The following is a 17,195-nucleotide window of genomic DNA, read 5'->3' as shown; positions in this document are numbered from 1 at the left end:
AATTTCTCACGGCTTTTCTTATTTCCTTGTTTATTTTGACATCGTCTTTTTCGTTTGTTTGTTGTCTTTCTGTGTTCCTACCACAGGTAGTCTAAACATGTTTTAGCACTCTGTCTAAAAAAGAGGATAATGTAAAAAAAAAAAATAGTACTTTCCTTTCGCCAAACTCATTGAAAGGGGTAAATAGATGGACATCCAAAGATGGTTCAGCAGCACTTTCAAGCCAATCACATTGGCTCGGTTATTTTTGTTTGTTTGTTTGTTTGTTTGTCTATACTGTGTTAAGACACAAGGACCATTGACTCTGGCAGCTACACTCTGACCACATGTATTACATGACCATTTAAACACCCACTTTTTAGAGAGTTTTAGTTCCAAACGTTTCTTATAACACACTTCTATGAATGTTTTATTTTTTTCCTCATATATTAAAGTTACGTAAGCTTTAATCAATATCAAGTTGACTGTTACTTAGACCATTTTTTTGAAATACATAAACATTTTGAAAGGTGAGCTTGAGTGTGAAGGGGCACATCCTAGACTTATTATTCTTTTAGAAATTCTATTAACTACGTAGATGACGAATCATAATAGCTTTTAATTATTAGTTATCAACATACAAGTTGACTGCCAATAAAGAAAAATGTGACCTTCTCAATGTTTAAATTAGGCAACAGGCAAAGTTGAACTTTACCCATGTTCACTTACGTGCAGTGTAACTAGGCTTGTTGAGGCTTGAGTGTCGGCCCAAATATACCACTTAACCACTTACTTGAATGTGTATTTGAATGTGTTCCCAAGACTCGTGGAAATAGAGTCACAAATTAGGTTGGGCCCCAACTCCTTCACCCCCACTACACACACACACACACACACACACACACACACACACACACACACACACACACACACACACACACCAGTTGATCAGAGGATAAGCATAGATTAAAATGTACTCAGAACAACTTCGTTGCAACTTGTTACATGCAATGAGCCTGATGCTTTTGTTCTTCCGGCACAGTTATCGCTCCTGACAGGGCCTCCTCATATGTGGGTGACACACACAGTTATCGCTCCTCTTCATCTGTGGGTTACACACACAAAATGCATTGGTTAGTTAATGTGGCAATATGTCACTCTATGAACCATGGTCAGCTCATCTCCTTGTGTAGCTCCCTAGTCATAGCTACGCAGATACAGAAGATAGATACGTTAAACAGGGGATATGGCAGAAATGTGATAGCTAGCAGCACAGGAGTATTCAGTCTACATAATCCCTTTGGGTACATTAAATCGGTTACGTTTTACAACAACAGCGAACTGCACGGCTTTGAAGATGCTTGAAAAATACCAAATATTTACTTTCAACAGAAGGCACATTTATCACATTTAAAAAAAAAAATTGGCCAGTTCTCCTTTAAAAGAAGGACAAGGAATGATAATGGATGGATACTCTGACAGATGCTGTTATGGTCACCTGGGTTCATTACACACGTGTTAGCTGCCTCCTCCATTAGGCATCCTTTTTATAATCAAGTTGAAATATGCATGTTTGCTTTACACCCACAAAGAAATTAAATTTCAGTTCTGGGTGTCCCATTTAATCTGTATAGGTATCTTTATGTACAAAACCCCTTTTTTGTCACATATTTTGTTTAACCATGTCAATATATATATTAATAATTAACATTCTGTTATTTTTATACACATTTAAGCCTTAACTATAATATCATTTTATGTTATTCATTGCATTTTATATCAAAGTGTACCATATTGGTGTTGCTTTTTGTATTTGATAGCATGAGATATACTGTAAATAAACTATGAAATACTTAACTGTTAACCTGTTTTCTATAAGTGATTATATAACTAGCTATTATGAATACATTCCCATTGTCCTGCCTATTGATAACCTATGAAGTTGACTTTGACTGGTCCACAATATATACAGTCAGAGGTCAAGGCAAGAGCAGTCTTTGTGTAAAAATTAACAATGCCAAAATTAAAAGTACACAAATATGGCCTTTGCCTTGTGTGATCTATCTTCTATCTATCTAAAAAAAAAAAAACATTTACATTTAGCAGCAAGACATTTGCTGGTCTGACTCACTGGTTTCTTGCCCTCCAACATGAATGAAACATTCTATACCGTTATCAAACTTAATCTGAGTTCATTTTTGTTTGTTTGTTTCCATTTGGGTTAGTGGAGTAATATAATGACTATTTTTAGCAGATCAGCAGTATTTTGTCCAGTAAACCCATGGTACATGAAGTCACCAAATGTTCGATTGACAATTTTTTTGTAATTGTTGAGGTTTGAAAATAATAGTATTTGTGTTGTAGTAGTTTAATTGGTAACTGAATCCACCTGTTGAATTCATCCATGCTGTGCATGTCTGAATGTGGGTCCATTTAAAAGAAGCTCTTTCAAAGACATATCAAGGCTGTCAAGTGAAGTAGATTAGTTAACACGTGTCAATGTCCTTTCTTACCTTTATTGTCCAAAAGTAAGGATCTAGATGCAGAGTTGTGTCTTGACAGTGTTTTGACTCAGCTGATAATTTAATTCAATTCAATTCAATTCAATTCAATTTTATCTATATAGCGCCAGAACAATAAAATTGTCTCAAGGCGCTTTACCGAGCCCAGAGCCTGGACCCCCTTAGTGCAAGCACAATGGCAACAGGGGCAAGGAAAAACTCCCTGTTAGTCAGGAAGGAACCTTAAGCAGAACCACGGCACATAATAATAATAATAATAATAATAATTTATTTTATTTGTAATGCACTCTAAGGGGGGACCCATCTGCTTGAGGTCGGCCAATAACTCACTTCCCTGCTCATAAAATCCAGTACACTATGGACATATAAAATTAAATCGCAGCTTATAAAACCAAAACGTTGGGGGTTGGCCTTGGATCCATAGTGATACATTAAAAAAAGCACTGCAGAGAAACACCTTGTCTCCTGGTTGAACAGACCTAGGCGTCCGAGAGTCTTTTTTGTAAGAAAGGTTCCTAACTGAGTAAAATGACCCAGAAGCATCTAAGAGGCAGCCATGATAAGAGCTGGTTGAATTCTCTAAATGCTGAAGGAAAGAGGCTTCAATGCTTCCGTATCTCGTTCACGGTTATCGATCAACAAACGATCAACATGACCCACATCAATAACATCCGCCTTCATATAGTAACCTACTGTAAGTGCAGTCGGATTCCCATAGCACCGCGGTTGTCTTTTGCTAATTCCTTATGAATTCTACTTCACATCTTTCCTTGACCTCATGACATTTTCCATCAAGGTCAAGGAAAAGTTGTTTGGAAAAGACGATAGGACAGACTATATGACTGCAGCCCTAAAGTCGGCCTGCAGTTTATGCCTCAGGAACATTTTGGCCTTCCGCTGGAAAAAGAGTTGAAGAATGGAGATTGAATGACACATTGGTCCTGTTGATTTTCATTTTCCTTATACTGAACGCTGCTGCTCGTACACTCACTAGAACTAAAAAATATGAACATATCTCACCTGTACTTGCCTCTGCATTGGCTCCCTGTCAAAAGTAGAATTGATTTCAAAGTACTCCTTCTAACATACAAAGCCCTAAACGACTTGGCTCCAAACTACCTTAAGGAATTAATTGTCCCCTATTGCCCTCCAAGACCGAGATGCAGACACCCTTTCTATATTCAAATCGAGACTAAAGACATTCCTCTTTAGTGCACCCTATAGCAACAAGTAATTGCGTCAACAAACCCATCACCTGTTGGGCCAGCCAGCATAACTAAACACATACAAAAAAAAACAAATCTATAAAACTGGGCTACAGACAGCGTATGTTGTATCGTGAAGGAGGGCCTTTACGGATCCCGGGTACAGCATACGGCGTGTGTTGTGGCTGTCTCCAGGCAGTTAGGCACTGTTGTGTATCCTGACATTCTAACTAAAATCCGCATGCACCATGTCAGCCAACCTTAACTAAACATAACAAAACTAAATGCTAAATAATATTCCCATACACCTACCCAGGCAGCATCTCTCTCTCCCTCTCCTTTTATATCACATTGCTAATGCCTATATTAATACTGATAAAATGGCCATATTGCCTACTGTTAATTGACTACCTAAAAGTATCTCCTTATCTGTTTCCCAAATTGATGTCTACTAACAAAAATTTTCTCTCTCCCTTATAGCATGATCCAATTGCTGATGGATGTGGAAACATTGCTCCTCACCACCACAACTCCTCATCTACGCATATGGACAGCCAAACTCTACCCACTCACTCTGTCTTTTCTTTCTCTCCTAGTCTAGGCTATCTTCCCTATAGGACGCTGCTGTAGTCTCTACCTGTACAAACCCTCGGCCCACTGTGCACCCATCGCTACCATACTGCCGTACACTTACTCTACCCCATACCCTATGCTAGCATTTATATGCAATATATATTATTGCCACCACCGACATGTTTTTCTGTTTCTACTCTCCTTACCCCTGTAACAGTAACCCTATGAGCACAGTGTATACCAACTAAGCTGTTTTTGTATGTATCATGTATATACCACTTGATGTCTGTATACTGTATATATTATGTACATCTACCAAATCTACCAACACTTGTTGTTTCCCTTCCCCTTCTGCCACACAACCCTCCCCCATCCCTCCCTTCCTATCTCCACCCGGCAGATGGGTCCCCCCTTATGTGCCGTGGTTCTGCTTAAGGTTCCTTCCTGACTAACAGGGAGTTTTTCCTTGCCCCTGTTGCCATTGTGCTTGCACTTGCACTAAGGGGGTCCAGGCTCTGGGCTCTGTAAAGCGCCTTGAGACAATTTTATTGTACTGGCCAGTGGCGGCTCCTGGAAAAAATTCTCAGGGGGGGCAATTTTTTTTATAATGATTAAGGTACAGTAGGTACATTAAGTTAGCTGATTAACTCATACAGCAATACCTTTTTGTCCACTATTGGCAGCACACAACAGTAATATGTCCCCTCTTGCTACATAGCTAGAGTAGCAATTTACAGGTGGAAAGCTATGGAAGAAAGTTGCATCCAGGAGCCTTCATAAGCAAACATGATGTGGCTCCACATTAAATTATCCCATTTTTGGAATGGATTTACCAGATACCCGTTGAAGTAGTGTAAAGTTTAGATTTGGGTTACATTTTAGACAAAGGTTTCAATTTGAAGTAAGAGGGCGTAACCTCAGTTGACCCAAGGGAGAAAAGTGGGTGTGGTATTAGATACAGTATCGCCTTCTGATTTGTGTGGGGTCAGATGAGGGGTCAAACCCAATTGGCTATAGGGGTCAACCAAACAGGGTAAAGGTGGGAGGTCTTAGGTAACTGTTTAAATATGTTGGCGCGAGTGTATCTGGCAGATCTATTTATGGCATTCATCTCGTTATTGTGCCTTAATTACTACAGTAAATCTGTTGGAACAACACGTCCTGGGTTTGAGTTTCTGATTGTGAAAGTTGCAAAAGACTTAAAAATAGACGCAACATACATTCAATTGATATGACATGATTGGGGATTGCCAACACCTGCCTATATAAGGTCCCACAGTTGACAGTGCATGTCAGAGCAAACTCCAAGCCATGGGGCCAAAGGAGTTATCTGCAGACCTCAGAAACAGGATTGTGTCAAGGCATAGATCTGGAGAAGGGTACGGAAAAATCTCTGCAGCTTTACAGGTCCCAAAGAGCACAGTGGCCACCATCATTCGTAAATGGAAGAAGTTTGGAACCACCAAGAATTTTCCTAGACCTGGCCGCCCGGCCTCCCCAGGTGTGGACAATCGAGCTAATTGTGCCCATTCACCACCCAAAGGCTGTTGCACTGCCAATGCAAATCAAGTAGGGGTGTAGAGGGGCGTAACAACTGATAACATGGAAATGACTTGTACATGGTGCCATGGATGGTAATCATATACTGATAAGATGGAAATGACTTGTACATGGTGCCATAATGAGTCAGATGGGGGGTCAAACCCAATTGGCTATCGGGGTCAACCAAACAGGGTAAAGGTGGGAGGTGTTAGGTAACTGTTTAAATATGGGGGGGATTGTTCCATCCTTCCGTAAACAGTGCTGTGGGACGGACCACTTTTGTCATTACTAACGCAAACCCTTCATTAGCATGTGCTAAAGCCATGACCACTTGTACATGGTGCCATGGATGCCTACAGTAGGATGCTCATGTTTCTCCACGCTCTAACAACAATCAGTCTCAAACTGTTTCAGCTGTACTGAACAGCGTTTCAGTGCAGCAATAAAACTGTTTGGCAGACCTCTGACCTGAGGAGAGAATGTTCTTGTTTGGGAGGATATGTGGGAAAGCAGAGGAGAAGAATCTGTCTTAACAGGAAGCTTTGTACATAATCAGCGCATTGAACATTTTAACCGGGACTTAAATAAGAATTGCAGTCATGTTTATGCACCCATTGTTTATGAACTGGAGTCAATGAATGTGCTAGACTTGGACAATGAGACATATATTTTCTCTTCATTATGTTTACATTCCTAGAATGAATTGCACGTTGGATTAATTCAGAGGTGCATTTAACAATCATTCAATGTCCCTAGAGGGAAACCGAACCCCTCTGCAGCTTTTCACATTGGACAGCCATCTGCTGAACCTTCACAACCCAGACACTGTGTTAGAAGACATTTCTGCTGAGCCTTCTGGTGTGTGACGGACCGAGTCCAACACAAAAATATAGATTAGGGAATTCAAATTCAAAGTCCAATACAAAAAAGACATACAAAAAACATCCAAATTCAAACCTGCTAAGCCTCTAATTAACTGAGGACAACACTCAGACATACAGTACATACCTGATAAAAGACTACCCCAGCAGACACAACAAGTGAACATATAGAAAGGTGGCCAGCACCATTTATAACAAAAGGGGTATACACAAAAATCTATTAATACACACATCACAAGACACAGATCAAAGAAATAACTATGTAATTAACCATATTCCATATGGCCAAGTTCATTTATATTATCCTTACGCCCATTACAGGGAATCACCAGTCTAATTACACTGAGAACCAAATACATGTCCCCCCTGTTGCCGGCGGTGCTTCTTTGCGAACTGACAAGCTAGACGAGGACACGAACCCCCCAACAACTCAGTAATCCATTTTATCTTATGTTCAATGAGACCACGTTTGTGCGCCAACTCGGTTCAAGGAAATAAATGTTTGAAAGCCAAATTTGCGTCCTAGCCTCCTCAATTCGTGCAATCATGGGACGTCGTCACACATCGTCACCCTGCTACTTTTTTAGCTCCACTGGCTGCCTGTAGCTGCTCGCATTAAGTTAAAGTCACTTATGCTTGCTTACAGAGTGATTGCTAGTTCTGCTCCCACTTACTTAAAGCAGCACTACAGAGTTTTTGGCTTGGAGTCTGACGGTCGTGGTGCGACCGCACATGAACTGCACACTCCTGCCCCATTTTTGCACCGTTTGCACACACATGCACACACAAACACTCACACTACTGATTACAATTGGATCCACCTCATGGAGACCGCTAATTGCCTAGACTGGCAGAGGGGTCATGGAAAATGGTCTGGGCCAGGCCACCTGGATAAAGTGGTTGGTTTTACAAACCTTTCGGACATTTATTTTATTACATAGTTATCTCTTTGTTTTATGATTGGGAAGAAATGCTATGTTCGTGTCTCGGGGTCTGTCTTGTCATTGTGTATTGTTTAGTGTTTGTGTCTACCCCCCGTGTGTGAAAATGGTGCTGGCCGCCAGGTGTATATATGTTCATTGTTCTGTGTAGTTCAGGAGTCAAGTCTTGTCAGGTATGTGCATTTATGTGGACCCTTATGTTTACTGCTGATTTTTGTCCTCTACCCCATTTAGAGGCATAGCAGGTATTTTAATAGAGATTGTACTGCTGCATGTTGTCCTCTACCCCATTTAGAGGCTGAGCAGGTGATATTCCTGGAGACTGCTGCTTTTTGTCCTCTGCCTATTGAGAGGCTTAGCAGTTCTCCAGAATAATGAATGCGGAATAAACCGTTATATTTGAACCCTCACTCTGTCTCTGAGCTTTTTGGGCCAAACCCAGACATATTGACGGCAACCAAGGTTCGGTCCGTCAGAGTCCCCCCTAGCGGCTAGACCTAGTGAAACCTGTTGAAATTTGCTTTCCTCGTTTATGACAAACTAGCGAGTCAACAACTTTGCTAACACAGTCAAAAAAAGATGGCTAGCTCTGAATCGAAGTGGTATCCAAATGTGTCTTTCAGCTCTCGCCAACGAGTAAAAGCTGTTCCGATAGTGACTGTCACTACTGACGGAATTAGGAATTAACTGTTAGTTTATTAAATATATTCCATAGTCAATAATTCAATGTTTCTCATTCCTAGTGGTCATTTTAGTGTTATTTGGATTTCGTGAGGAGTTGTAAAAACTTCTCATGTGTATTCTGTTCCTGGCCTACATGAGGTGTGAGAAAGCCTTCAAAAGCTTCCTCCCTAACTAGAGACAGATAATAATTAGCATTTAGGTATCCCCCCCCCCCCCCCTAATCTTGGGAAAATATGTGCCATAGATTTTAGTCATTTCCAACAGGCAACCCACTGTGTGGAGATAAACAAATTCGAGCTTCCTTGAAGCTCCATATTTGAGTGTTCTGCCAGAAAATTGGAGTAATTCACCCGTGTTCTGAAAGACACTCCACGGACTTACTAAAAGTTCCATTCAGGCTCTAAAAAAGTCTTCACGGGCATCTGGTGCAACACAGTCGGAGCTGGGGTTGTGCATTTGTTCCACAGATCTAGATTTGCCCCTCAGATATTATTCCCAAGAGAATAGAAGTGTTTGTGTCCATAACGGGTGTTTGGAAAAGAAATCTTCAGTGTTTAATACTTTAATTTAGAGATTGTTCTAAGTTAATTTGTAAATTATTTACATTAGGTTGTGCAGATTCAGTCTTTTTGAGATGGAAAACAAAGATTCAACAACAAAGACCCTTTGAGTGTTCAGATTGCAATGGCCAGTGTGGGAAATTATATAAAACATGAAAAAATTAAAATTGAGATGATAAAAGATGGTTTTCAGCTTCCTCCCTAACTAGAGACAGATAATAATTAGCATTTAGGTATCCACCTTGCTTTCCAAGAGTTAAAAGACAGTGATTTCCCAAGGGACAGGCAGTGGAAGAGATGTAGGTGGAACTACACTCAGTGAAATCTAACTCTCTGTCCTCCTCTGGTGCGCATCATTGAAAGAATAAACCTGAATCCTTGGTTATTCATCACAATCTGACTGAGTCTCAATACATTTGGGATATAGAAATAATTCCTTTCACTACCCGATCCTAGTCGAGCATGCTCAGACACAAAGGACCGGGCGGCTCTTACAGAGCGCAGTAATTTCCTTACAGACCCCCGATGGAAATGGCGGAGAGGCCATTCTCCATATTAAAAGTAATTGTAGCAGCACAATTGTTTTCAAGCTGTTATTTTAAGGTAGAATTGTTACATAATGTTACTTTAAATCCCTCTCTACCTTTAAGGCCCTGTTTACACGGAGCCTGGATTGCCTGAATCTGGAGAGAAATGTGTCCGGGTCGACCTTTAGTTTACACGAACCGGGCAGATTGGGTCACTGAATCCCCAACCTTTTGAATCGGGTCTCCAAAGTGAGTAGATTCGAACCCGCCAGCAGATTGGTATTCGTGTAAACCCCCGATCCGCACACTTTCTAACCTGATGATGTAATTGCCCAACGTGAACGCCTCACAACCTCAGCCTGAACCCTAATTAACCCTGCTGCATCACTTCATAACAGCAACAACATAAACTAAATCGATGTTGTTAAGAAGCTGGTTAGGAAATGGATGACATTAACAAGCCACACTTTAATCTATCACTGTTTAATCTATTTGCATCAGACCATTGTTCAAAACCGTTTTTTAAAAGTGTCAGCAATAGACTATATGAGCAAATCTGACGTGAAAAGATTTTTATCATAGACGGAAGTTTCAAAACGGTAACTTACAGTGTAAGATGTACGATTCCCAGACGAGAAAACTTTCATGAATGCCAGAATTGTCCCGCAAACTTCATAAGTGAAAATTTCTTCTTAATTGCCTTCGAGAATGAGGTCCATTATTATTGCAATACACAACTTTACAATAGTTAGGAATACATTTTTGATTCACTATATCAGTAGGCTACTTTGTATGCACTCATTTCCCAATAGGCTACCGAGGCAAATTATATAGGTAGGCTACCCTCAAGGTCCGAAATTAACATCCGCCAAGCGCCAAATGCGTGTCGATTTTGCATTTGATGTGTACGTTTCGGAAGTCATCCAACACTTTGGCGGGTAACTTTTTTGCAATAAAATATCAGCATTGATGGCTTAGCGCCAGTAAGATGAATGTTACATTAGCTCTTGTCCTGTCGCTGCCCGTACACACAGCGCATAGGACCAGGCCTAATTAGTGAGGTGAAATTTCGTCTTGGGAGGGTGGTCAGAAAAATGTCATGTAGCAAGTTCAGTTGCAGTGCAGCGCCTGGCGGCTAGGAAGCTAAAGAGCTAAATAGCTAGTTAGTGGATTATTTGCCCCAGATATGTTCATGAGCAAAGTAAACAACAATCAATTGTTTATGTTGACAAAACAACTCATGTTCTACAGAAACACCATATAATTCATATCAGCATGCTAACGTTATATGTACCGTAACTTATTTGCAGCTAGCTACTATGTGATCTAATGTGTTTTCAGTTAAAGTGTTAGTAGCAAGCTAACAATAATGGTTTGAGAGCTTCAGTTAAGACCTACAATATTCTGTTTGCCCTGAGGGCATTCGTGTAGCATATAAACAACAAACCGAGTTGATATAAAAAGACGTGTAGAAACCTTTATTCACATAAAATATTTCCCAGTAACAGACTCCCGATACTCCGCCCTCTTGGTTAAATTTTTCTGATTACCCCCGCCCCTCTGAACAACGTAGGCTTCCAAATCACACACACCCCTAACTGATTGGCTATTGCGTGGTTCGCGATTAAAGAATCGGCAACTTTGAATCGGATGCAGAGGCGTATTCTTCGGATAACATCAATAAAGATAAAAGAACACAAAAGTGAGTAAGCTGGAAGGGATAGTAAAAAGGCTAAAATTTGAGCTCAACAGCCAATTCAATTGCACCCCTCCCTTCCGTGCTCCTGAACCATGTGTGTGTTGACTGGCTGGGATTGTTTATGGCTCAGTCCGACTATGTTTATAGAGGCAGGGCTGTATACCCTAGGAATCTCAGTATGATATGAAAGCTCTTTGACCAACACTCCCATACCTTATTTGCATTTCTACAATGTCCTCAGGTCTTACGCTACTTTATGGTGAAATGCAATTTCTTCAGTAGGAAAAGTGAAAGACTCTCACCTTAAAAAAAAAATCAACCTTACAGCAGCTACTTTGTCTGGGCGAATTCAGAGGTGCAATTAAAACTGAAAAGAATGTGTTCTGTGGGTTTGAACACAAAACCTGTGTGTCCACTATTTTTAGTTTTGCTTTGTGAGAGTTGATTAAATAAACACAGCTTCCTCATGAGCATGTAATTGTTAATGTTTTGTTTCCCAAAAGCATAGTTGAACTTAACCATAGTAATTAGACAGACGGATAATAAAGATAATTTCTCCATTATTTCAGTATAGTCATACCTAAACTTGAAATTGAGCTGTTATTTTGAATTATTAATTTTATCCAGCAAGCTTTTCACAGATCTAAGTTTTGGCGACCCGCCTGCTATTTCCTGGGTTCTATGCTGAGGTGTGGGTGTGCTTTTAGTAACGCGATACTTATCAGTCTGAATCTGAATCGTAGCGTAAGGAGTCATAAGGTAAGCATCCTTTCTTCAGCAGGGTCGCCTATCTTAAAGATTATGAGATTTCTTCTTATTGTAAGATTTCATCCTTTCCATAAACTGTAAAATATTTAATTTTTTGTAGCCTATGTGATTTTGTTCACATACACTCGTCTAATTGTTAATTCGCTATCTTATGTATAGACTTTTGAAGGACGTGTGTCATCCAAGCTAATGTTCGTTTTTGTGTGAATTTTCCCTTGTGATTACAGGCATTTTCAACACATAAGCTACTTTGAGGAAGTTTTACCCTTAATCATAATGAGGTAGGATATGAGAGCCAGCACGATAGCGGTTTATGTTGGCGAGGCAAGGGTGCAAAATGATTATGGTATACCAGTAGGCCTATTCTTATGCGTTTCGTACAATATCCTTCCAAGCAACTGTCAGAATATTTTGGCTACTTCTTCCCATAATAATTCCTTGAAGTTAGGATGATTGATCAACGTTTACAGGAGATGGTCAAAAAGTACAGACAACTATCCCATCTGAAATTTCTCTTTTTTAACCTTGTTTTTTGAGTGTATGTAAAGCAGAAAACTCATAGAATGCAATTGGTAGCTCGGTAGGTTCAAGGTAAAAGACGACAAAGGCGAGTGATAGAATAGAGATAGTCTAAGAAGTGTACGGTTTGCCTACTGAGTGCAATTAAAACCGCAGTCTGCGATTTTGTATGTTCACAGTAACTGGGGTAGAGGGTGCCTGTTGTTTTTTTTTTTTTTAATGAGCCTTGTGTCCGTAGGAAGCTATACCTAGCAAGTCAAATACAATTCAAATTCATTTTGACAAAGAAATATACAAAACAGACCTATATAAAAAAACAACCTGCATTGGACTACCGTACACACAGAACGGGATCTCCAGCAGTTCATCACCCCGTTAGGAAATTCTGTTGATCATAGTTTTAACTTGCTTAAACTTGCTTGAAACTGTCTGCGCAGAGTGCATCTTGCGCCTAGAAGCAGAACAGGATGCTGGGCCAAGAATAACCATACATTCTGTCAAATGTCACAGAAGTAATTTACTCTGTGAAAATGTCACAGAGTAAACATGTGTCTTAAAGATGGGTTCTGTTCATACCAAATTGATTGATCAACGTTTACAACATCGAGATTGAGAGTCAACACTATAAACGCTGCAAGAAGGAACTGCCCCTTCGGAGTTGAGTTGGCAGCAGTGATGTTGTAATTTATAAAACAATTGGGTTCTATTGAATTATTTAGCTGTTTCTGATTGGACGAGAGACGTTCCATGAGTTGGAATATCCCAGGACATTCCAACTCGGACTTTTCACAGCTAATAATAAATCACTCCGCGATGAAACATTCTATAGCACGTTGATACAATTAAGCAATAACCGTTAATTCAAAGTTAAAAGACGTTGACAATGGAACTATTTTTTTGTTGCGGAGAAACAATGGCGAAATAAACATTTTTAAATCAATAACGTCGTGTTTAAATGTTAATTGGGTGACTATAAAATGGTTTTATAATTAAGCAATATAGTACTCGTGCGAGTGGGGTAGGTAAGGGATATTCCCACGGGTCAGTGTTGCCAGGTCCGCGGTTTTCCCGCGGAATTGGGCTACTTTTGAAGTGTTGCCACGGGTTGCATTTTTTGTCCGCTGGTTCGAGTAGACCTATTTTGCATGCAAATTACATAAATATCTTTAAATAAAAATCCATATTTTAAATGAAATAATGTATTTATACCCAAATCCTACCAAACTGACTCCAGATCAGCACGTACACACATGGACATGGATACACACCCACATACACACACGCACCTAAAATGCTCTGTCTCCCGCCACTCGATCCCAACTCTATCTAATTACACAAGGCCATTTTAGGACCCAGGTGAAATAACTGTTTAGGGAAAACTGCTTTTAATGCTGGCATACTAAACATTTGGTGTTACTTTGTAGATATTACAATACATTTGGCAATGATAGCAATGCTGTTGGACTTTAAAAGCAGTCTATATGGTTTGGCAGGGGCATATTTTGAGTTCTGATATTGGGCTGGTTTTTGGGCTGGTTTTATTGGCCATTGGGCTGGTTTTGGGCTGGTTTTGATTGGCCATTGGGCTGGTTTTGTCACACAGACCTGGCAACCCTGCCACGGGTGTTGTTGCCTGCGCCACTCGGCCTCTGGCCTCGTGGCTACGGCCGAACACCACCCGTGGGAATATCCCTTACCTACCCCACATGCACTCGTACTATATTGCTTAATTTTCTCCCTCTTTGCAAAGATAAATACAATTGTCTAAATTATACAACTCTGCCTTATTATAAAAACTGCGTATTGTTGATACTGTAGCGACCTGTATGTGTTGATGTTTTAATGTTAATGTTCATTGTGATGTCTGTGTGCCTGTGTCCTTGCTCTCTGTCAGCCGCGGCAGCTCATGTGTGGGTTGCTATGCGCTGCGGGGGGCTGGCAGAGTAGCCGGGGGGCGGGGACACCTGGATAAGATAACGTGTTTCTTGTTGTTGAGTCTCTTTGAGCTCTCGGTTTAGTGATGAGCAGTCACAGTGATTAAAGTTCCCATGGATGTAAACAATAAAGTAATCATTTACAGAAACTCCTCTCTGAGTAGTGCCTGAGATCGCTACAATTGGTGTCAGAAGTGAACTATAAATAAAGTGAGTGAGCTAGGGAGACAAGTTCTTTATCGTTTTTTTTTTGGTAGTTAATTATCAGTTTAGCTAGCGGCTACGTTTTTTGCGGAGGACATTGTTTAACGTTATGGAGAACTTTTCTGGCGTGAAAGTTAAGGAGGAGGGAGACAGTGGTCCTGGCCGATGGTCTGAGGAGTTTCAGAGGATGGAACAGGCAAGATCTCGGTTACGGGATTCGGCGGCGAGGATGGCTTCGGAGGCTGGCATGGCTGCAGGTTCAAAGTCAAAGTCCCGCGCGGAGCATCCGAGGAGTGGGGGAGGGGCGGACTGTGACTGTAAGAACGTCAATCATGGCGGCGCCCATAGCACATGGTCCTCAGTAAAAACACCCAAGTACGGGGGTAAGTCAGATTGGGAGGCCTTCCATGCACAGTTTGAGTTGCTGGCTCATGCAGGGGAGTGGACGGAGAGAGAGAGAAAGCCCTGCAGCTTGCAATGTGCCTCACAGACGATGCATTAAAATTAAGGTGACCAGATTTCTGAGACAAAATCCGGGGACATTTTCAGTTCAGACACGTTAACATCTCCAAAACATGTCATATTTTTGTCTTTGTAATCGAAAAACGGGGACACTGACTGGGCCCTTATTCATGAAGGCAGTTTATCTTACCCTTGTTCGTAAATCACAAGGGGAATGTCAAACAAAGAGTTTTCTTCTTAAAACTAATCACAAAGTGGCTGAAACGAAGAGTAGTAAAGGTAACAACCTTTTGCCAGTTAATAAGAACCAATAAGAACTTTGTTGATGTCATGCACAAGCTTCCTTGCAGTAGGCCTAACCTCTGTGTTTGGCTGATAAGTGACTGGTCTGCACGGATGGGTGACAGGTGTAGGTTTTTCCAGCATAGAAAATAGAAAAAAGGCCATTGAGGCAACTGAATGCACTGTATTCCTATATTCGGTGTGAAAATCAGCTGGAACTATGAACATACAGATCAGGCCCATAGACTCCAGGATCTTTGGAATTGTTTTTTAGGTAATACTATAGGCTACCTAAATTGAAGAAACAAACAAACAAAAAGATTCAAAATACAATTTTAGAAAATCCAAGCAATGTCAAGGTGAGGGAGGGAGATCTGAAAAATCTAAAAAACAACAAGTTCTGTGACACTACCAGTTGACATATTTGTTGATAAAGAATATGTGAAGTTAATGCGGGAAAAAGACATTTCATTAGTGTCTTGTAAGAGACCACCACAAGAACACATGTTTTTTTGTGTTTGTTTTTAAGTAATGTGGGCCTACCATTATTCTAGGCTACCTGTAATTGTCTATCTATGTAGCCTAAGCACATGACTCATTTAAAGATGTTAGCACATTGAAACCCACTGCTTAAAATTGAACTGGTGAGACTGAACTATGAAAGATCAAAGTACTTTATTGTCATTGTCACACAAACAACGAGACAGACGTAAGCGGGAAGCGCAACTGGATGTACGAGTTCATGGAGTATTTTCTTGCTTTCAAGTGGTTTAATTTATTGACAAGTTGCCATCTACCTCTCAATAGTAACCCAGACTAATGAAACCGAAATGTCATAGTACTGTAAAAAGTTAACAAAGTTAGTTAGCAAGTAGAGCTGTGGCTGACACCTGACCGACAGATAGCTGCTGCTTAACACTCACATTGTTGCAAATTGTAGATCATAAGCTACATACATATCATAGGTTACATAATATATGACATAGATGATAAACAATGACACTTACAATAAACGCCGTTGCTAATTGCCTATCCCAATGCTATCCTGTCTTGTACTCGATTTGCCAGAGCTAGCTGGCTGAATGAATGAATGGACGCGATCTGTCTCTGAATAAAAAAAGTAGAAGCTAAGGGCAAAGATTTTACCGCGCTGCATATTCCACCAATCAAAATACTACAAAGACGGGCATTCTAGAACATCTTTGAGCTCTGAGCTAGAGCTTGTCCCCCTGGCTGCTGGCTGGCTTGCTTGAGCCTGTGGCGTGTAGGCTACGCAACTAAACGTTTGGTCATTGTTTTCTTTCTTTCTTTTTTAAATTTGTATCCCGGGTCTGTTGTTGGTCACAGTGAAAACCGGGGACATTTCCGGGGACAGCTCCAGCCGGGGACAGGCCACCAAAAACGGGGACTGTCCCTGGAAACCGGGGACGTCTGGTCACCTTAATTAAAATGCCTCTTGGTGGTTAGCCCAGAAGACAGGCATGATTATGGGGCTTTGGTGGCTGCATTAAAGAGGCGCTTTGGACAATGTGTGCAGCCAAAATGAACTCAGCAACAGGTACAGACTCCCAGGGGAGCCCCTGCGGGCATTTGCAAATGGCATTGAGAGCCTCACTCGGCAGGCATATGCACACATGCCACCTGATGTACAGAGCGAGCTGGCAAGAGACCAGTTCATCAGAGCTCTGTCCCCCACTGAGCTGCGTGTGCAGGTACAGCTGGAGCACCCTCGATCTCTGCAGGCTGCTTTGGAGTTAGCAGTTAGAGAGGGAGTTTGTATCGGGTGTGCCAGCTGGAGGTAGCCACAGTGAGAGCATGCCCATAACAAGAGTGGCAGTGGGCACCAACGATGGCCTGGAGAAGCCGGCATGGGCATCTGAGCTGACGGAACTGATACGGGCTATGTCTATCCA

At 41.0% G+C, this 17,195-nt stretch overlaps 1 protein-coding gene across 2 annotated transcripts in view; it reads left to right on the top strand.

Moving 5' to 3' along the window:
- The first annotated feature begins 11,293 nt into the window (after window positions 1-11,293).
- Window positions 11,294-17,195, top strand: part of LOC105909849 (alpha-1,3-galactosyltransferase 2-like) — a 33,545-nt gene continuing 27,643 nt past the window's right edge. Inside the window, exons 1-2 of one of the 2 annotated variants that reach the window (XM_031567658.2) lie at window positions 11,294-11,872; window positions 12,109-12,162. In XM_031567658.2, coding sequence (XP_031423518.1) covers window positions 12,158-12,162 — 5 coding nt within the window. In that variant the 5' untranslated portion in view covers window positions 11,294-11,872; window positions 12,109-12,157. Of the gene's footprint in view, window positions 11,873-12,108; window positions 12,163-14,082; window positions 14,922-17,195 lie in introns of those variants that run through there. The other variant, XM_031567657.2, reaches the window with a different exon arrangement.

Source organism: Clupea harengus, chromosome 5 (genome assembly GCF_900700415.2).
Source record: "Clupea harengus chromosome 5, Ch_v2.0.2, whole genome shotgun sequence".
Classification (NCBI taxonomy): domain Eukaryota; kingdom Metazoa; phylum Chordata; class Actinopteri; order Clupeiformes; family Clupeidae; genus Clupea; species Clupea harengus.
Note: the sequence above shows the minus strand (reverse complement) of the source record. Positions and strands in the feature narration are given on the sequence as shown.